At 46.2% G+C, this 21,968-nt stretch overlaps 2 protein-coding genes across 2 annotated transcripts in view; both read right to left on the bottom strand.

Annotated features, from left to right (window-relative positions):
• Positions 1–839, bottom strand: part of SPIRE1 (spire type actin nucleation factor 1) — a 116,209-nt gene extending 115,370 nt beyond the window's left edge. The window contains exon 1 of the mRNA XM_054985315.1: positions 467–839. Coding sequence (XP_054841290.1) covers positions 467–797 — 331 coding nt within the window. The 5' untranslated portion in view covers positions 798–839. The remainder of the gene's footprint in view (positions 1–466) is intronic.
• A 12,519-nt stretch (positions 840–13,358) lies between these two features.
• CEP76 (centrosomal protein 76) overlaps positions 13,359–21,968 on the bottom strand; it is a 29,620-nt gene continuing 21,010 nt past the window's right edge. Inside the window, exons 11-12 of the mRNA XM_054985443.1 lie at positions 18,056–18,273; positions 13,359–13,809 (exon numbers count right to left, since the gene is read on the bottom strand). Of these exons, the coding sequence (XP_054841418.1) occupies positions 13,671–13,809; positions 18,056–18,273 (357 nt within the window). The 3' untranslated portion in view covers positions 13,359–13,670. The remainder of the gene's footprint in view (positions 13,810–18,055; positions 18,274–21,968) is intronic.

Raw genomic sequence — 21,968 nt, 5'->3', positions numbered from 1 at the left:
TATCTAGATCACATGCAGCTCATCTGTATTGCAGTACATAAGGTGGAAATGGAACAAGGGGCTATTTTTCCTAATCTATCTAAAAACAAACCCCTCACACACAAACCAAGGTTTAAGCATAACTAAGCCACTCTGCAGACTCGTCTCAGCCATCAGCCATAATGCACCATTTGAAGGCAAGGAAACATTTTCCTACGTTGAAAGGCTGAGAATTCTAGAGGCAGCCCATATTCATGGGAAAACAGAGAAGAGACGGAGAAAGGGAGGGAGGGGCTAAGATCCCTTCCCCCGACCTCGCACTGCATAGCCAAGGATCTTTGACACGCAAGAGCGGACAAGGGGGAGGTAGCTGACAGCAAGCGGGGTGGGAATATCCATCCTTCCGGAAAGAAAACCCGCAGGGGGGCAAGCGACTCCGGCTGTCTGGAGGGGAAGAGAGTTGAGAAGCTTCCCCAGGCCACTCTACCTGCTCCTGGCAGGCTCCGGCCGCTGGCGTCGGTGTCCAGGGTGACGGCTCCATCCTTCCAGATGCGAATGTCCGCCGGGCTCTCTACCCTGTTGGCCGGGGGCTCCCTGCGGCGAAGCCGAGCGCGGAGGGCGCCGCAGCCTTGGTAGCAAACGGCCCACGCCTGCTCCTCGTTGATGGGCTGGTTGTAGAGCCTCAGGATGTCCTCCAGCGACAGAGCGTCTCGCACCAGCACCGCTGCCTGGCCGCTGCATCCTTCTCCTGCGTAATCTTTGCTGCTGGAGGCACCCGGCCAGGGCTCGCCGCCCCCCGCGGCTCCGGCGTGAGCCATTCCCTCAGCGGGGAAAGCAAAGCCTGCGGGCTGTCCGTTTCGTCCTCACCCTCTCCGCTGCCGCCGCCGCCGCCGCTCACGATCCGCCGTCTTCATCCTCCTTCCAGCCTTTGACCATGAAGCCGAGCGCGTGAGGCGCCGAGCGCAGCCCAGTCACCGGCGACGAAGCCGGTAGCGCCGCCACTGAGAGCACAGAGCGAAGCAGCGGCTGGGAGGGGAGCGTGAAGGGCGGGAATCGCCTGAGCCCAAAGCAATGGCGTCCCTCCCCCTGCTCCGGCAGGCCACACCGCCTCCTGGCTGTGGGAAACCAGGGCGGCAGGCAGGCAAATAAAAGACGCGAATAAAACTTCTTTCAGCCACGAGGCTCCGGTGTCTCGCGGGGAAGGAGGGATTAGACACGGTTGCCTCGGAAGGATGTGACTCAGCCGGCCGCGGTGCTTTAAGTTCTAAAAGTCAGCATTGTAGCCTTTCCTAGAAACCAGCGACGGCGGCCGACACAAACGCCCCTGAATGGTCTTTTCTTATGGGATAGCCCGGAGGTCCGGAGCGCGTGAGTTGTATGCAGAAGGCCCAAGTTTAACCCTCCAAGTGAAAGGAGTTCAGACAGCTGGACTGGGGAAGTTCAGTCACTGATAATATCTACTGGATGGTTCTAGCACACCTCTCTCCCCCATAAGAATAATATCTGTTCAACGCTGCTGCAAATGTAGAAAAAGCATGACCAAGTAGGAATCTGGGAACAGCAGTCCTTAGCAGGATGGTGCCACTTCACCATGTTCAAAGTATGGCCATCATTCTTTCATGTCTGCAGTTGAGAACTAGAACAGAAAACAAAATTCCTGGTCTAAGCCTGTCTGAGATTTATCAAGACTTACTGTCCAAGTATCTTAAGCCCTAGTTCGGGAACTCAGAAAGGTCTTTGAGATACCAAAATTTTCTCTTGTCAAGGAAATGTACAACCCTAGGCAGAATCTAAGGAAACTTGTGGCTGTTGCTTATTGACTCTTTTCTGCTTTTAGTTTAGTGCATGGTGCACTCCTGAGTCCTCAGCAGCCTGATGTAGGCCAAAATGCACCTCACAGCGGGCCTGTTTCAAGCTGAATCCTGCCCCCCAGTGGCTGACCCAGCCCGGGAATCCACTTCCCAGAAGTGACATCATCACACAAACTGGGAGCATGTGCACGTTAAACCAGAACCTGGGGCTGCAGCAAGGTAGGTACCAGGCTCCCAATCTCCCATCGGGGAAGTCAAGGGACCCAGCAACACTACTTCAGACATTTGTTTAATGTATTCACACATTACATTTTTAGATGAAAAATCCCAGTTATACCTCCATGTATACGAAGAAACCCGAAGTATCTTTGGTATGCTCTGATCTACCCCAGCTAAATCAGCTAAATCACAGTTCTTGTCCTTGGCTCTTTCATTTAGTTTTGCTTTGTTCTATCCTACACAGCCTGGCTTGAATTAATTATTTTAATTTTGATATATCACTACAGGATGGGATGTTGAGAACTGAGATGTGCTATTACACATTTGTATTCACTAGTATTCCTTCTCTTATTTCTACATCTCAGTTATGATTTTGAATTATTCATGATACTTCAGACAGGTACAGCAAAATAAACTAAGTAAAATGAAACAGCTCTGTATAAACAAGAATATCAACATCATCATGGATAGAATAAAGATCATGGATGTGATACACACTAAATTTAATACTCAGTATCCTGTAAGGGAGAAAACATGCCTGCATCTGACAAAATGGATTAGTGTTTAAAATGTAATCTCTAACAATCTGCTGCAGTATAAAAATGATTCAACAAGTATATTTAGGACCTGTTTGCAAGTAACTCCACAGTAGCTTCTTGTAAGAGGATTTTATTTGAAGAACTCTGCATTTTATTTATATTCCCCTTACAACCAATGACTTTACACAAATCGGGGCACCAAAGGCAGTGATCTTCAAAGGAATATGGGATTATTGCTGTCATATTGATAAGCTCATGACACATTGGTAGAAATGTGTAAAGACCAGTTCTAATTATTTGTTTACAGAATAAAAGATCAACAGTTAATTCAAATAATTCTTTAGAAGTACATTTCTCCAGGAAACATGGCACCAACAGGCCTAAATGACAGGACAAATCAGAACTTGTATATAAACGTATTTAAATATCTGGAGCCATACTTTTGTTATGGGTATAAAACCTAAGAGACTGCTTCTCCAAGGCAAAAAGAAAACAAAAACAAATGTTATATTGTCAAAGGCTTTCACAGCCAGAGAACGTTAGTTGTTGGTGGTTTTCCGGGCTGTATGGTCGTGGTCTTGGCATTGTAGTTCCTGAAGTTTCACCAGCAGCTGTGACTGGCATCTTCAGAGGTGTAGCACCGAAAGACAGAGATCTCTCAATGTCAATGTGTGGAGAAGATGTTAGCAGGTAATTTATATCTATTCAGGAAGGTGGGTTTGGGCTCAGTCATTCTGTAAGTTTCCCAGGGTACGGAATGCTAATGGAGGGAAGCTTCACTGCATCCTGAGGAGGATCTTTTGCATATGGATTGGTGGTTGATATGCTAATCTTATCTGCAGGGCTATTGTAAGATGTAGAGTATTTTATTAGTCTGGTGTTTTTCAGGACTGGAGACAACACCCTATTCATTTTTAAACTCTCTTCTTTCCTGTTGAAATTGTACTTATGCTTAGGAATTTCAATGGCTTCCCTGTGCAATCTGACAAAGTAGTTGGATGTGTTGTCCAGTATTGTAGTGTCCTGGAACAAGAGCCAAACCAAACGTGATGAGTTACTAGAGTTCAACTCATGTCTGCTTACCTCAAGGTTTGATGGGAAGTGTAGGGTGTGTGTGGGGGGGGGCAGGGCCCCTCTCCTGCCCTCCCTTCACCGCACAGCAGACAGGGCACCTGGCTGCTGCTAGTGCAGCTTCAGGCAGGGTCTGGGGGAAGAGGTCAGCAGACAGGGCGCTCAGAGTGGAGGGGGCTGGGCAAGCGGGGGGGGGGGCGGGATGAAGTGATGCACTGGGAAAGCGGAAGGAAAGGTGCCCAGCATGCTCTGCCTTTCTCCCGCTCGCACAGAGCACCATTTCATCTCCCCCTCTCATCCCGCCCCTGCAGAGCGATGCTGGGCTATGCAGCTCCAGGCCACGTGGCTCCGGGCAGGGGCCAGGCAAGCGAGGGGGGGAGATGCAGCGATGCTCCGGGAGCCTTTCCTGCCACTTTCCCTGTGCATCACTTCATCCCCCACCTCCCCGATTGCGCGGCCCGGAGCTCCATAGCCTGGCATCACTCTGCAGGGTACAAGAAACAATACCGGGAATATACAGTCAAAATTTTTGGATTTTTATAACAATATATTGGTGCAAAATGTGCAAAAGTGCAAAGTGTCAACAATAAATACAATCTATAATAAATACAAGGTAACAATTATACAAGGTAACAGTTGTTTGTCCGTGTTTTTGTAATGTTCATAAAGAAACGTCTGGGTGAGAGCTGCAGCAGAGCCTTCTTAGGAATGTAGGCAGACAGTCCCACAGAGGAGGGTGACCACAATCCAAATCAAATGAAAATATTGATGTGCCGACGGGATTATGCTTGCATATTATACCATTCCCGTTTCGTATACACAACTTCTTCCTGGGCACAGTTATTGGACTGTGGACATAAAGTCAATGTGTATTAAATATATTATCACATATAAACAATCAGAAATTGCATCTCATATTAAAAATATATGACTCACTGTACACCTTCCTAATGGTCTTCAATTAGAACAGCTCACCACATGATATTTTCATTACTGGCATGAACCACCATTTCAGTGCAATGGACATTTATTACAACAAAAGGGGACTCCAATATATACAAAAGCTGACTAGCTAATTAATTCCCTTTAGGACATAACATCTCTTAAAGATACAGTTACATCCATCATCCAACAAGCATCAAAATACAAACATACAACAAGGGCTCAATTTGAATGACTAGATACTCTCTGTGATACAGCCATTAGGAGAAAAGGCAAAACACACTAATCTAACCACTAGGACTTACTATCTTAAAAAACAGAATAAACAATCATATTATTGAATCAATTTGCATAGCTAAACACCCTCTGTACTATGGCCATAATGAAAAGAGGCAAAATACACTGATCTAACCACTAGGGATTATTACCCTAAGAAACAGGAATAATCAATCTCATTGTTGAGTCCATATGGTGCCAGACTCTTTAGTTTGAATTAGAATTCAAGAACACATTTCGAGAATTAGGAACAGGGTAGGTGAGGCGCCACTGGTACAACATTACACTGCATGTCAGCACAAATTTCATGAATCTAAGATCACGGTAGTGGATATGATCCAGGAACCTTACACTTTAGATAGCCCCAGAAAGCTGCTCCAATTAGAAACAAAGTGGATATTCAAACTAAAGAGTCTGGCACCATATGGACTCAACAATGAGATTGATTATTCCTGTTTCTTAGGGTAATGTCCTAGTGGTTAGATCAGTGTATTTTGCCTCTTTTCATTATGGCCATAGTACAGAGGGTGTTTAGCTATGCAAATTGATTCAATAATATGATTGTTTATTCTGTTTTTTAAGATAGTAAGTCCTAGTGGTTAGATTAGTGTGTTTTGCCTTTTCTCCTAATGGCTGTATCACAGAGAGTATCTAGTCATTCAAATTGAGCCCTTGTTGTATGTTTGTATTTTGATGCTTGTTGGATGATGGATGTAACTGTATCTTTAAGAGATGTTATGTCCTAAAGGGAATTAATTAGCTAGTCAGCTTTTGTATATATTGGAGTCCCCTTTTGTTGTAATAAATGTCCGTTGCACTGAAATGGTGGTTCATGCCAGTAATGAAAATATCATGTGGTGAGCTGTTCTAATTGAAGACCATTAGGAAGGTGTACAGTGAGTCATATATTTTTAATATGAGATGCAATTTCTGATTGTTTATATGTGATAATATATTTAATACACATTGACTTTATGTCCACAGTCCAATAACTGTGCCCAGGAAGAAGTTGTGTATACGAAACGGGAATGGTATAATATGCAAGCATAATCCCGTCGGCACATCAATATTTTCATTTGATTTGGATTGTGGTCACCCTCCTCTGTGGGACTGTCTGCCTACATTCCTAAGAAGGCTCTGCTGCAGCTCTCACCCAGACGTTTCTTTATGAACATTACAAAAACACGGACAAACAACTGTTACCTTGTATAATTGTTACCTTGTATTTATTATAGATTGTATTTATTGTTGACACTTTGCACTTTTGCACATTTTGCACCAATATATTGTTATAAAAATCCAAAAATTTTGACTGTTTATTCCCGGTATTGTTTCTTGTAGCTTTTGACTACCCGGGGTTTCCCTGCTTTGTTTCTATCACTCTGCAGGGGCCAGGCGAGTGGGGGGGGGGAGATGAAGTGACGCACCGTGCGAGTGGGGAAAGGCAGAGCATGCCAGGCTATGCAGCTCCAGGCTGCACAGCTTCGGGCAGGGGCCCGGCGAGCAAGGGGGGAAAGATGCAGCGATGCTCTGGGCGCTCTGTCTGCTGCCCTCTTTGCCCAACCCCTGCCTGAAGCCGCCCTAGCAGCGGCCAGGTGCCCTGTCTACTTTGCGGGGAAGGGGGGCAGGAGAGGGGCCCTGAACCCCCACACACACCCAGCAAAGGGGAAGGGGTGCCCAGCAAGAGCCCCACGCCTGGACTTCCCTCCCTGCCGCTCTGTAAAGGTTAAACTTCAAGCTGCAAGGAACTACACTTCCTACACTTCCCATCAAACCTTGAGGTAAGCAGGATTCGGTTTCGTTTTCTCAGCCATGCCGGACGCTCCTCTCGGCTGGTCCGGGAGGAAACGACCGGGCACCCTGACCGGGCGGCTGATCCGTAAGGATTAGCCCCCAGGACTCCCAGGGAGGGAGCCAGGGTCCGGGACGCGGCGGGAAGAACTCCCCGAAATCAATGCGGGGGGGGGAATTGCCCGTTTGTCCCTATGGAGGCCGGCAGATGTGCGCGGCGCCTCGAGTGCCGCCGGGCAACGAGAAACGGCAAGTAAAAGAAACAGGCGGAAGCCTGTAAACAAGCGAATCCCTTCTGTTCTACAAGCGTTTGTGAAGGAGAGGTTGATCTGAAGAAGACTCGCTCTTCCCCTTCGTGGAGTTCCAGAATTTTGTTGGCGCCCCCCCCCCCCCCAAATGGCAGCAAAGAAGCAAAGTCCCGCTCTCGGTAAGTCAATCTCGGCCACCTTGCAGAAAGGGGAGTCGCTCGAAGAGTTGGTGCGCAGGGCGGTGGTGGAAGCCATAAAACCCTTTGTTGACAAGCTGAACGAAACTGATCAAAGGGTGGGCTTAATTGAAAGCGAGGTGAAAACCATTAAGGCAGCAGCGGGGGGGGCAGAAAAGTCTGCTCTGGAAAGTGCGTCACTTGTGAAGGCTACAAAAAAGGAGCTGAAGTTGGTGGAGAACCAACTGATCGGGCTACAGGTGGAACGAACGCAGACAATTTTGCGTCTCCAAAACGTGAAAGAGGAGGAAAATGAGGATCTGTGGGATTTGGTCTCGGAACTACTGGCGACACCCGCGAGGACGACTAAAGAAGAGGTTAAAAGCGCCATTTTGGAGGTCCGTCGGGCTTCTTCAAAATATGCAACAAAGCGACAGTTGCCTCGTGAGATCATTATTGACTTTTCAACTAAAAAGATTCGGGACACCATCCTATATAACTCATACAATGCGGATTTGGACTTTATGGGTTTGAAAGTCAAGATTTTGAAGGACGTTCCATTTCTAGTCCGGAAACGGCGTTTTAAATATAAAAAGTTTGCAGCTCTTCTGAGGGACCATGGAATAAAGTACAAATGGTTATTCCCGGAAGGAATATGGTTCAGATATAAAGATCAGGCCTATAAGATATTATCAGAAGATCAACTAAAGGATTTTGAGAATAAAAACCCAGAACTCTGCTGCACCAAGAACGAAGAAAAGGAGGAGCCGGAGGGGGGGGGGGAGGAGAGCATCGCAACAGCAGTTGCACAGAGAGAATTGCGTCCGGGACCTAGAAGGGGGAGGAAAGTTTAATCAGAATTTGAAATGTTTATTTTCTGTATGATTAACCACTCCATCATTATTCTATGGAGCTATTTTTGTATTATGACAGTATGAAGGGAAACATTGAAGTGTAGTGTTTAGTGTTTGTAGTTCATTCCCCCCCCCTTTTTCTTTTTCCACCCCCCTTTGTCCTTTCCCTCTCCCCTTTCCTTGTAAAAAATAAAAATAAAAAAAAAATAAAAAAAAAAACCTTGAGGTAAGCAGACACAAGTTGAACTCTAGTAACTCGTCACGTTTGGTTCGGCTCTAAGATACTGTGTCCTATTTGAGTTAGGGTGTGTTCAGCCACTGCTGATATTTCAGGTTCGCCAAGTCTGCAGTGTCTTTCATGTGAATGCCACACTTCAAGCAAATGGCTACTCCAGAAATGAAATCAGGAGTGATTAAACCAAGGATAAATTAAACAACTAAGGAAAAAAATGTCGCGGATGCTTATGTTGCACTGGCCTCAGTGGCAGGTTCAAGAGAAGGCACGACACACCAAGCTTTAGTACAAATGGTGTATTACAGGGCCAGATCGAGGGGGGGCAGGGGGGTAGCCTGCCCCTGGTGTCGCCAAAGAGGGGGCGCCGGGCGCGGCTGCCAGCTGCCCGGGAGGCTGAGCATAGGGTTGGGAGACCCTCGCCAGCCCTGCTGATGGGGCGGCTGGCTGGCTTGCCGCGCAGGACCTCCCAGCCCTGCGCTCAGCCACCAGCGCGGCAAGCCAGCTGCCCCAGTGCACGCCCTCGCCGCCGCCAGCTCTGTGGCTCACCGTGCGCTGGGGCGGCTGGCTTGCCGCGCAGGCGGCACAGGGCAGCGGGGCATGCTAACTGTGCGGAGGACCTCCTAGCTCTGCGCTCAGCTGGCCACGCAGCAAGCCGGCCACCCCAGCACCTGATGAGCCGCGGAGCTGTTGGCAGCGAGAGCGTGCGCTGGGGCAGCTGGCTTGCCGCGCGGGGTGGCTGAGTGCAGGGCTGGGAGGTCCTGCACGCGTGGCAAGCCAGCCAGCCGTCCCAGCGCATGCCCGCACCGCCGCCAGTTCCATGGCTCACCAGGCGCTGGAGCGGCCGGCTTGCCGCGCATGGCTCCCACCCTGTGTGATGTCGTCACAAACGTGACGTCATCACGCAGCGCCAGGAGAGCGTCCGGGCAAGGTTTGCCCCAGGTGTCCGCGCGCCTGGATCCGGCGCTGGTGTATTATACAATATTTACAGGTGGATACATATACAGACTTATTATGTTGACTGACAAAGTGCTTCACCAGACAACTCGCAGAGCTGGAGCCCCAAAAGTAAAGGACTCTGTTCTCTTATATATTGATTACTCGCCTATCACAGCCATAGTGCTGACTCACTGTGCCAGCCCAAATATCCTTGTCATATAGAGAGAAACACATCATCTGGCTAAAGTCATGTGATAGCTACCTGTCATCTTTCTGCAACTCATGATGACTTTGATCAGTCACTGCTAGCTGCCTCTCTATGCATATGTTTGTCTCAACAATAAAGTCCCCCACAGGAAAAGTGTTTTTGCCATATATCAAAGGAATCACTGATCAGATGGGAAAACTTATGAAAAAGCACAATCTACAAACAGTATTCAGACTCACTAGAAAAATACAACAGATGCTACGATCAGCAAAAGACAGTAGAGACCCCCTCACCTCTGCAGGAGTATACCGCATACCCTGTAGCTGTGGACAAGTTTACATAGGGATCACACAGCGTAGCATCCTGACAAGAATAAAAGAACATGACACTTGGGTCATCCCCTGTTTCAGTTCATCTATCTCGTCTCACACTGTTTTTGAATTCTCTTCCTCCGAGTCTGAAAGTCCTTGGGGGGTGGTAGAGCTCTCTCGTCAATTCACCCCATGGCCTTAAAATAGTCCTCCATTCTTAAATCACCCAAGCTGGCGGAGTGGAGTCGGCGCCCTCCTCCTACGTCACTCCAAATCTCCCGGGTTCGAGGCTCCTCGGGGCCGGTGTGTCTCGATAGCTCCCTTATCTCCTCTTCCCTGAAAAGGGTATCCAGCCAGATCATAATTTTCACTCTGGCTTGACGGTCCAGTGAATCCCAATCCGAGCGCAGTCTCTCCATCAGTCTTCGTCGCTCAGTGGAGGGTTCAGTCCCCACAGGTCCGTAGATATTGTGCCTGTTGGCCAGGTTTGGTCCTGGGTCGTACCTGGTGTCCCACCAGAGGTCCACTCTCTGTCCCGTCGGTGCAGCTGCACCGAGCCTACATACGTTTGCGGGCAGTTTTATGTGCAGACCAAGGGTGTTGTAATGGGCTGTGCTGCAGCCCCGAGCATTGCAAATCTTGATATAATAAGGCAAGAGAAATTGTTTATTATGAATAAGGATTGCAACCCATTTTTCCATAATATAGTCTACTTTTGTCAGTACATTGATGATTTGTACTTCATTTACAAGGATAACAGTTCTGTTGAGTCCTTTGGGAGATGGATGAATTCAATTAACCCAAATATACAATATACTTGGCAGTATGGAAGTGACAGTGTTAATTACCTTGATGTGGTTACTTATAGGAACGCAAAAGGTACCGTCAGCGTTCATCTGTTCCATAAAAAAACAGATCGGAACTCATATTTACAATTTGCATCGTGTCATCCCCCGCATCTCAAGCGTAATTTACCTTTTGGCCAATTTCTTAGGTTAAGGAGGAATGCCACTCTGCAATCAGATTATCAGGAGGCGAGGGATAGATTGTGTTCAAGAGTGTTCCACAGCAAAGTGCTGGTTTCCTGTCGAGTGGTTCTGAAAGGCTGTTTAATCTCCTTCTATCAAGACTTGTGAGTCCCTAGGGTTCTCCCACCTGGGAGCCGGCAACCGCCTTGCTTCTGGTTGCAGGAGCCCATCTAGAAAAGAAATCACATGAGGACACTGTTATAAGAATTTTGTTGGACTTCAAGTCTTTATTGAATAATTGAGAAAGAGAAAATTGTGTAATTGAACTTCAAAGATTCTCTGATGTGTCTTTAATATTATGTGGATTCTCGAATGTGAATATATTGTAATTAATTGCTTAGACTCTTGGATGTGAACATACTGTAATTGTGATTTGTGATTGTATGAATTCATTTTGTGCACTGCACTTTAGACTCTAGGATTGTGAAGTTACTGACATTAATAGTGATATTAAACACTGGTAATAATTAGGTACGGTGCACTTTAAAGAAATTACTGTTTCTGCGCCTTTCTGTTCCTTATTAGCATCCCCGCGGGGCCCTTTTGTTTAATTAGAACATACTCATGGCATGTACTGCAGGCAGGCATACATGACAGAGTCTCTCAGAGCAGATAAACGTTAAGTACTACAAAGACAAAATTAAAGTAAGTAACTGCACATTCAGTTGTGAAGTATTTTAGTTCACAAATAAGGCTGAGAAAATACTGGCAAATTTGTTGACTAATAAAGTCAATAAATTTGAAAGGAGACAGATTTACATCTAACATAAATCCTACTTTTACAGAGCATTTGCACCTACAACTTTATTCTGTTCTTACATCTCAGTACTCTGATGTAGGGGTGTGCACAGGGAGGAGATTCAGGTTCCCCACTTTGGGTTTACCAGAAGTGGGGGGGAAATCCAGAAATACCTTAATTCCGAAGCGGCAAGCCTCATCGGAATTAAGGTATTTTACTCGCTTCGGTATGCTCTGTAAATATTTGGAGCATACTGAAGTGAGGAGAGGAAATCCCCCCCCACCTCCCCCCCAGGGGCATCCACTCCACCCCCACCCACTTACCTCACGGGAGGGTCTTTGACAGCTGGGTGGCAGTGGCGGCAGCGGCGGCGGCAGCACGAGGCTGTGACGGCCTGGAGCCAGCCGGTTTGGCTCCTCTGCTGTCTTGCCGCCGCTTGAGCCTGCAGGGTGGTGGGGAAGGCTGGAGCCATCGCCGCCACCACTGCCTCCTCCGGCCCTTCCTGCTTCTCAATTGGCTGCAGCGCGGCGGCGTGGCAGCGGCCATTTGAGGGGCAGGAAGGGCTTTCTCCACCTCCTCCAGCCCTTCCTGCCCCTCAAATGGCTGCCGGCACATCGCGGCCAATTGAGGGGCAGGAAGGGCCGGAGGCAGCGGTAGTGGCCTTCCCCACCGCTCCCACACGCTCAGGTGGTGGCGCGGCAGCAGAGGAGCCGGAGCCACTGCTGCTGCCAACAAGGTAGGTGGGGTTGTGGGTGGGGGGCTGGGGATGTTGATGGGGGGCTGGGGGTGGGATGATGTTTAAAGGGCCCCGGTGCTGCTTGCAAGCAGCAGCAGGGCCCTTTAAACTCAGCCCCGAAGCTTTCCGAAGCATTCCGAATGATTTGGAAAGCTTTGATTAGGGATTTCCGAATCGGGGCCAGCATGCCGGCCCCGATTCGGATATCCCTAATCTTTATGGATCGGGTCCGATTCGGGTAATTTACCCAAAATGGAAACCCGAAGCGCACACCCCTACTCTGATGATATGAGCAGTGTTTTCAGCCTGCAATAAAATAGCACCTACTTTTAGCTACATTTGTGCTGCTCAACTTTCTATTTGCAGAAAGTTCTGTAGATGCATCTTAATGAGTTAGATTCACTAAACATATTTTATCCACCCATAATCAAAACCACTTTAGCAAAATTGAAATGATGGCAAAAGAGATTATTTTCAGTTATTTCAGCTATGCTATGTCTTATTTTTTTATTGGAAGCTAACACAGTACTAAGCTTCCTGAAGCAAGGTGTTGTGGTGTAATATGTTTCCTATCAAACAATATTTCTGTTGAAGATGCTGAACCTTTTAGTACAGCATGACAGTTTTTCAAATGACAAGCAACACATATGTTGATACATTAACTTACCAAGTGCAAGAAAGGTGTTAATTAGTAGAACAAGTCTCTGGGTATTAGCCCAAAGCCAACTGAAAACATGAGACTATAAAAAGCATCAGTGCAGCTATCAGTGCAGCTATATAAATTCCGCACATAAGCACCAATAAATTGCTTGTGAACTACAGGTCCATGATGGTGATCAGGGTGTCATCTCAAATATTTCTGCATATCATGCAATTCTAAGAACAAAATAAAAATCCTTAAGTTCCTAGTTGTCCACAATCATACCTTCTGGTAGAATGCAAGATAAAAATATTCTTTTTTCAAAAATCAGATTTAGTTATACCTTCTGTGAGGTATCACGCAGTGCGGAGATTGCTTAAGTTGAAATCTTTCCAAAATGTAGCTTGTTCTTCCAACTTTATAACTGCACTACAATTAAAAATGTTTATCAACAAAACATGTTTTCCCACTCTGGAGATGTAAAAGTTCAAAGATACTTGGAAACCAATTTAAACCTGTATATCTTTACTATTATTCACAAACATATACTGTACTATGATAAAAATAGACATTTAATTTATAATACATTAATTACATTTTATACAAACGTTTTCTGCCATAATCTTTTAGCACAATCACACAGCCAATATTTAACATTATTGTAGTGGTAACTTTTATCCAATGTGAACTATACATTATATTGTTGAATATTATTTTACTATTATTCTCTTGTATAGGAACTAAAGCTTATGATTCTAAACAAAGAAAAGTTCCACTGAAATCAATGGTACTTGCTTCTAAGTAAAATATGTTCAGGGCCATAATGAAAGGATGAGAGCCTGCAATCAATGCTGTACTTATGTCTTTGACCTCAATAGTTCATTTGCTTAATAGTGAGCAGGAATTTCAGTATAAAAGTGGAAGTGATTCCTTAGAGTACACAACGGTATTTGCAAGCAAACATGATCCAAACAGCACATGCAGATTCAGGATACGCAAATACTCGGACACGAACTGCAAGCCGCACTTGGTCTCCTCTACAGCACACTATTTCTTCACAGAATGGAGACCTGTTTAAAGACACAGAAACATTAGTAACTACAGATACTACTTTATTTATTTATTTATTCATTTATTTATATTTCAATTTATATACCGCCCATCCCCAGGGGCTCTGGGCGGTGAACAGTTAAAATCGATAAAAACAAGAACTAAAATCAATATACAAACAATAAAACAAATTAACAAAGTGCAGTGGTGGGGAGAACCCTCCCCCACCCCAAAGGTGGGAGGCCGACATGGCACTGCCCCCTTCAATCACTGAACGCCTGGCAGAACAGCTCTGTCTTACAGGCCCGGCGGAACGATAATATGTCCCGCTGGGCCCGGGTTTCCATTGACAGAGCGTTCCACCAGGCTGGGGCCAGGACTGAAAAGGCCCTGGCCCTGGTTGAAGCGAGGCGGGCTTCCTTAGGGCTGGAGACCACAAGTAAATATTTATTCGCTGATCGAAGCGATCTCCGGGGAACGTACAGGGAGAGGCGGTCCCGAAGATATGCCACTCCCAACCCGCTCAGGGCTTTAAAGGTAAGAACCAACACTTTGAACCTGATTCGGAATTCAACCGGAAACCAGTGCAGCTGGTGCAGGACAGGTGTGATGTGTGACTGGTAAGGTATACCAGTCAGGACCCGTGCCGCCGCATTCTGGACCAGTTGTAGTTTCCGGATCAGGCCCAGGGGTAGCCCAGCGTAGAGTGAGTTACAGTAATCTAGCCTGGAGGTGACCGTTGCATGGATCACTGTAGCCAGGTCCTGGGGCGTCAGGTAGGGGGCAAGTTGCCTGATCTGACAAAGATGGAAAAATGCAGACTTGGCAACCGGCGTGACCTGGGCCTCCATCGATAGGGAGGCATCTAGGAGCACACCCAGACTCTTTACCACTGGCAAAGTTGCCAGTGGTGTCCCATCCAGGGCAGGGAGCTGGACCCCAACATCTGGCAGCCCCCATCCCAGCTGCAGGACCTCCGTCTTCACTGGGTTCAATTTCAGCCTGCTCTGTTTCAACCATGCCGTCACAGCCTCCAAAGCTCTGGCCAGATTGTCTGGGGCCGTGTCTGGCCGGCCATCCATCAACAGAAAAAGTTGGGTGTCATCCGCGTATTGGTGACAACCCAGCCCAAACCTCCGCACCAACTGGGTGAGGGGGCGCATATAGATGTTAAATAACATCGGGGATAGTATCGTCCCTTGGGGAACCCCGCACACCAAAGGGTGACGGGGCGATAGATCTCTCCCAAGCGCCACCCTCTGTCCCCGACCCTGGAGAAAGGAGACCAGCCACTGTAAGGCTGTCCCCCTAATCCCCACGTCGGCAAGGCGGCTGGCCAACAAATCATAGTCAACCGTGTCAAACGCTGCTGTGAGATCTAGTAACACAAGCAGCGCTGACCCGCCTCGATCCAGATGCCTGCGAAGGTCATCTGTGAGGGCAACCAAGGCTGTCTCCGTCCCATGGCCAGGACGGAAGCCAGACTGGAATGGGTACAGGACTAGAGCATCATTCAGGAATTCCTGCAGTTGTACTGCCACCCGCCCGCTCAATTACCTTGCCCAGGAATGGGAGGTTCGACACTGGGCGGTAACTGGACGGGTCGGTGGGGTCCAAAGATGGTTTTTTCAGGAGGGGCCGCACTACCGCCTCCTTTAACGCTCCTGGAAAAACCCCAGAGCTCAGGGAGATGTTAACAATGGCCTCCAAATGGTCCCGTAGCCCCTCCGAGCTGGCCTTCACCAGCCAGGATGGGCAGGGGTCCAGAGGACAGGTGGTTGGCCTCATCCCCTGCAGGATCCTGTCAACATCGTCCTGAGAGAGCAGCCTGAAATGGTCTAATACGGACCCAGAAGACGGCCAAGGGGTCTCCAGTTCCCTTACTGTATCAACAGTGGGTGGCAGGCCACGGCGAAGGGACAAGATTTTGCCTGCAAAATAGCTCGCAAAAGCCTCACAGCCAATAGTTGAATTAAGAATTTGGTGGTCTCTCTGAGAGAGGGAGACCAAGGACCGAACTGTTCAAAATAATTGAGCTGGGAGTGAGCCAGAGGATGCAATGGAAGCAACAAAGAAATCCCTCTTTGCTGCTTTCACTGCCACCTCATAGGCTTTCATAAACGTCCTATAAGATGTTCTTGCCTCTTCGTCGCGCCCCCGCCTCCACACTCGCTCTAGTTGTCTCAGAGACCGCTTCATCTGGCGAAGCTCCTCGGTAAACCAAGGAGCTACCCGTTTGCGGGCTCGGAGAGGACGGCAGGGGGCAATAGCGTTGATGGCTTCGGAAAGACGGCCATGCCAGTCATCCACCAGCTCATCTAACGTACTGCCAGGGGGCATCGGATCCTGCAGAGCCGCCTGGAAACCAATTGGATCCATAAGCCTCCGCGGGCAAGCGTAAATCCGCTCACTGCCCACCCGGGAAAGGAGCGGCATGCTCAGATGAGCCTTCAGAACAAAGTGATCTGACCATGGCACTGCATCATAGGCATCCAAGACCACCATCATCCCTGCCCCCAAAATCAAATCCAGCGTGTGACCTGCTTGATGCGTAGGAGCCGAAACAAACTGGGAGAGTCCTAGGGCCGCCATGGAGGACACCAGGTCAATGGCCTGCATGGAGGCATTGTCGTCAGCATGGACGTTGAAATCCCCGAGAACCAAAAGTTTTGGGAATTCCAAGGCCCAGCTGGCCACCGCCTCCAAGAGACCAGACAGGGAAGATGCAGGTGCAGTAGGCGGTCGGTACACCACACATATTGCCAACCTCTCCTCGGCGTCCAACGCTAGGCCCACACAATCATTGCCAGTAATTTTTGGGGTGGGGAGTGGTCTGAAGGAGAAAGACTCCCGAATGAGCAAAGCCATGCCTCCCCCCCGACCACTTGTCCGGGACTGGTGGAGGACCGTATAACCTGGGGGGGGGGGGCTAGTTCTTTCAAAGCGACCGTCTCGCCCTCCCTCACCCAGGTCTCGGTCACGCAAGCCAGGTCCACATTCAATGCTGCAAGATAATCTTGCAGCGTTTTGATCTTATTATTTATGGACCTGGCACTGCACAGCGCCAGTGCCGGAGAGTGGTTTAATATCCTAGCCCCACAACAGGTATATCTTGGGATGGGACGCAGATTGGAAGGGCACCGAGCCCTCCCATGTCTTAATGCCCTTCCCTTCCATAATCTGCTCCCACCACCATACCTCCCATGTCCCCGGATCACTGGGATCCCCGACCCCAAGCTGGCCTCCTCACCAATGATCATAGTGCTAACCCACCACCCTCACAAAATCAACAGCCCACCAACTATCACAGACTAAGCTATCAAACATACATAAAACCCCAATACCCTACCAAATTAACAACATAGACTACAATAACTAACACACATAGTATAAAAACAAGAAACAGTAACAAGGCGAGCAGTCCCCTAGCAGCAGTCTTATAGGCTGGAGCAGCAAGGGGTGGGGCCGGGCAGATGGAAAGCCCAGCCCTTGATGGAAGCAGCTCCCTTGGCAGCGGCATCAGCAGCACTGCAGGCTACAACAACCTTTGTAGGCTGGAGCAACAAGGGGCGGGGCCGGGCAGATGGAAAGCCCAGCCCTTGATGGAAGCAGCTCCCTTGGCAGCGGCAGCAGTGCAGGCTACAACAACTTTTGTAGGCTGGAGCAACAAGGGGCGGGGCCAGGCAGATGGAAAGCCCAGCCCTTGATGGAAGCAGCTCCCTTGGCAGCGGCAGCAGCAGCAGTGCAGGCTACAACAACCTTTGTAGGCTGGAGCAGCAAGGGGCGGGGCTGGGCAGATGGAAAGCCCAGCCCTTGATGGAAGCAGCTCCCTTGGCAGCGGCAGCCAAGGGAGATCTGGAAAGGGCATTGCATGAAGAAAAAGTGGTGGGCATAGCTGTCACTCCAAAGATGGTTAACAGATGATTAAACAATGTAGCAGCCATTCTCATGTCAAAAGTTGGACAAATGCTAAGAATAATTCCATTCATTCACCATGGTGTATGAAGCTAAGATAAACACCTATTAACCCACACATGGTTTTTACACATTCAGTGATCTAACTGCAGTGTTTTCTCATGAATTAACTGACAGCTACATTGTGACCACCCAAAATACTTAATAGTTACCAGCTGTTTAGAAACTAAATTTAAGTATGGAATCAGATTTAAAACTGGTCAGGACTACACAACATAACTTAATTCTTCAGTTAAACATATACTTCCAAATTCAAACCGGAACAATTTAAAATTTAGATATCAATGTTACCGAAGACAGGTAGCAAAGGCCCTCCTAGCATTTCTATATACAAAATGGATGGGAAATCCTTTGAATGTATGACCATCTGGAACTGCTCTCCTGATAGCATCTTGAAACTCTTCATTTCCTGAAGAGATACTTGTGGTACGCTCAAGTTCATAGGCTGCCAAGGCTGGTGACAAAAGGTAAGACAGCTGATCATCCCAAACTGTTGCAAAACCAAGATCCTATATGAGAAAGAATTCACATAGACTATAATTAGGTTCAATGATAATAATGTTCACATTTAACATTCTGCATGACATAATAGGACTGCATGCATGTTTAGTCAGTCATGCTTTCCGTAAGAAACATAAGGTAACCATAATTTTGGTATTTAACTAGAAGAGTGACAAAGTTTTAAAGTTCTGCTATATTTTAGTGTAGTTATATAATTATTGTGGTATGTACTCATTACTTATATCCTTAATTTCTGATATCGGCTGAATGAAGATGAGGGACACTACTTTTGAACATTACAAGTTTAAGCTGATGCTATCACACCCTACCACCACATATTCAGTCTAATCTATGAAGTAATTATTTTTCATGTGTTAAGTGTATTTGTGTTCTCTTCCTTATGATTTTTTAAAATTATGCTTGAAATATTCATATATTTTGTTTGAATATATGGGAGGGACTGTATACAAATGTGTACAATATATTCCTTATCTACTGAGGTTTCTATTGAAGCATGGGGACCTGGTCTCCAAGGCAAAACAGTACTAAAGATAAATCTCTGCTCTCTGCCCTTAATGTAATAGAATCTTTGAAATCAAAGCAGAGAAGAAAGGAGAACATGTAATTTGAGGAAAGAGCTAACAGACCATTAGAACAGATAAAGGAGGGAACAGAATGATACAACCCACAGAGAAAGATTGGCGTGCAAAAACATGTAACTACACCAGCATGATCCACAGAAAAATTTATACAATATGGACATTAACCACAAATCATGATCCATGGTGTACAGCAACTAAGTCAGGAGTCCCCAACCTTTAGGGGCCTCTGGGAATCTTTGGAATTTTGCCATGGGAGGTGTAGCCAAGCACAAAATGTCAGGGAGTGAAGTTATGCATAACTAATAGTAACTCAACATTTCAGATGGAAGCTCTGGTTCACATGAGGCCTTTTTAAATGATACTGTTTTAAAGTATTTTCTTGCTTACATACAGCTTACCTTTAATTATACAGTGAAGAACCTTGTGCTGTGGGGGCAGTTGCTGCTGAAGCAATTTTTAAAAAATATGCATAGTCAATCAGATCTCAACCAATCAGAAGCCCACCCGGCCCCACCTATTTTGGGGGGCTTCTACCACAAGCATTTTTTCTAGTGCTTGCTTACACTAGAAGAAAAATGCTCAACTAGGAAACGTAAGGGATCTTTGGTTTACTAAAAACCTGTACATATCAATCCGACTGTGCCTCGCAATTGATGGACGGGATCGTCCTATGAGAACCTGCCTTATCTGAGGTTACACTAGCAGGGATCTTTTCAGCAAATGGCCCAAAGCTATGGAATTCCTTACTGTAGGAGGAGAGAGACATACCTTTAGGCTTTTCACAATGGATTGAAAAACATGTTTATGTTCTTGAAGATCTTTGAGGATGTCTTAGGTTTTTCCTTTATTATTCCCCACTATTCACAATAATGGCTAATTTAATGCAGGTCTTTCCATAGCTGACACCAGTGGGCCGAGTCAGCTTCAAGAGAGATCAGTGAGATTAAGATCATTTCTTAATTAAAAATGACCTTCATTTATCACCTTGTTTAGAAAATATCCATAATTTTTTTTCCGATGTCACATTTTAAGTTACAAAATAGACCTCAAAGAAAGCCGCTATTATAGCATCATAGCATTTCTCTTGGGGGTCTAAACATTAATATTAAAGTGATGAAGCAGAATATACTACTTTATATATAGTACAGATGTTATGATCGAGAGGAACTGAGAGCACAGCATGTTTTTAAAGAGGTTTTCTGGCATTCAAGTTCCCATGCCTAAAATTTTTAGATAATTACACGAGGCACCTGAACACATCCTGCCATATTCAGTTATTACATTTTTTTAAAAAAAATTCCTATACTTTGGGTTAGTGAAGTAATATTAACCCAACAAAATAGCTGCAATTCAAATAGGACAACACTTTCTCAAAAGTTCACTGTGGGAAAAAGCAATCCTTACCTTATGCTTCTGACCATTTCTTTTGAACTAAATCTTGTGGCTGCTTTAAATAGTGTACAGAGTGCTCCACATTAATATCTATTTTAATATCTATTAGCTGGAGCTACATCTGAGGACACCCTGTGTAGAACTGTATCATGGCTGTGCCCGTGGTTTTATAGTTTTACAGTAGCCTGGCATTGCTAGAGGCTGTTAAATTGGTTTTATATTTCTATGATGTTTTAATTGTATAATCTTTGTTGTAAGCTACCCTGAGCCTGTTCGCGGGGAATAAGTTGAATAAAATAAATAAATAAATAACTCTTGTAGTGAACTGCTGACTAATGATCACATTCATTTTATTTAAACAATTGAATGAACTGTATGTCCCAATTTTTACAAATACATCAAGTGTCATATATATTGAGACTGCTCAGAACAATGTTTTATTGTTTTCTGTCACTACCCTAGTTAAGAATGTAAGATTTTTATTTCAAAGTACCAACAATAACAACAAAACCAGCATGTTCTGCTAGGACACTCTGCTTGAATCTCACTATATACTATGGCTACAAGTGCCTCTAGCACTTCTTTTTATCATACATTTTTAAATCTAAGAACATATGAATGGGCTTTGAAAGATGCACTATGTAGTTATTTTACCCTAGCACTGACATATTGAAAACGAGTAACACAGAACCTCAGAAAGAATGTCTCAATGATATAAGAGGAATTTTAGAATTTAGGCTAAAGTACAACAAACATCTCTCTATATAAAGAAAATGGAGAAAATGGGAAGAAAGGAGGAGACGGTAGAAAGGGCAAGCCTGATGGGAGGTGGCAGCGTGAGGGCAAGCAAAGACAAGAGTTGGGGATAGAAAAGGGAAGAACAGGGCTGGTGGGGGGGAGGCAGGAATAGTAAATGAAGCTGAAAAGGGAGGGAAAGAGCTGGGTTCCCCGTTGCTCCTTAGAATCTTGTGGGTTATAATGGTTTGAGAGTTATAATGGTTAAATACTAAGGGAAAAAGACAATACCAGAAGAGAAAGAATGACATTTCAACTCATTATTTTTAGTAGTTGGTAACAGTGTTACGCTAATACAAAACCAGTTAACTGTGAAAAAACCCCTAGACCAAGAAACATGAAATTTGGGGAGAACATCCCTTTCATGATGTAAACACCCACTAAGAAGGGATTTTAAGAAATTCGCCCCCTAAGGGGGCAAAAATGGGTAAAATGTGTTTTCTCAAAGGGATAAAGCTTCCCTGTGTAGCTGGCAGGCAGCTGCCTGCTTGTGCCCCAGCCCACCACCAGCTTGGCCACTCTTCCTTGACTGGCCCAGCCTTTCAAGGTCATTTGCATATGTGGGCTGATTGGGGCTCACAACATTCCACGACTCATTCCGCCCCACCCCCCAGACAGTTGGAACATAGAGGTCATTTGCGTATGCGGCCTGATTGGTCCTCACCCCCCACATTCTAAACAGTATGCAGTTGCTATTGGGAGTCATTGACTGTGTCCTGAGGTAAAATGCACCTCCCAGTCTTCTCCTAAAAGTTCACTAGGGTTGCCAACTCAATGTAGTTAAATATCATAGTGAAGCATGAATATCAAGCTAGTATTATCTAAACTTAAGAATATATATTTGCAATTTTTGTATTTATGGGTATATTTTGTGTTTGTAAATTTGAGCCACCTTTAGCATTTTAAATGGAGAA

Source organism: Eublepharis macularius, chromosome 7 (assembly GCF_028583425.1).
Source record: "Eublepharis macularius isolate TG4126 chromosome 7, MPM_Emac_v1.0, whole genome shotgun sequence".
NCBI classification, from domain to species: Eukaryota; Metazoa; Chordata; class Lepidosauria; order Squamata; family Eublepharidae; genus Eublepharis; species Eublepharis macularius.
The sequence above is the reverse complement of the archived record's forward strand: the minus strand, read 5'-3'. Positions and strand labels throughout refer to the sequence as shown.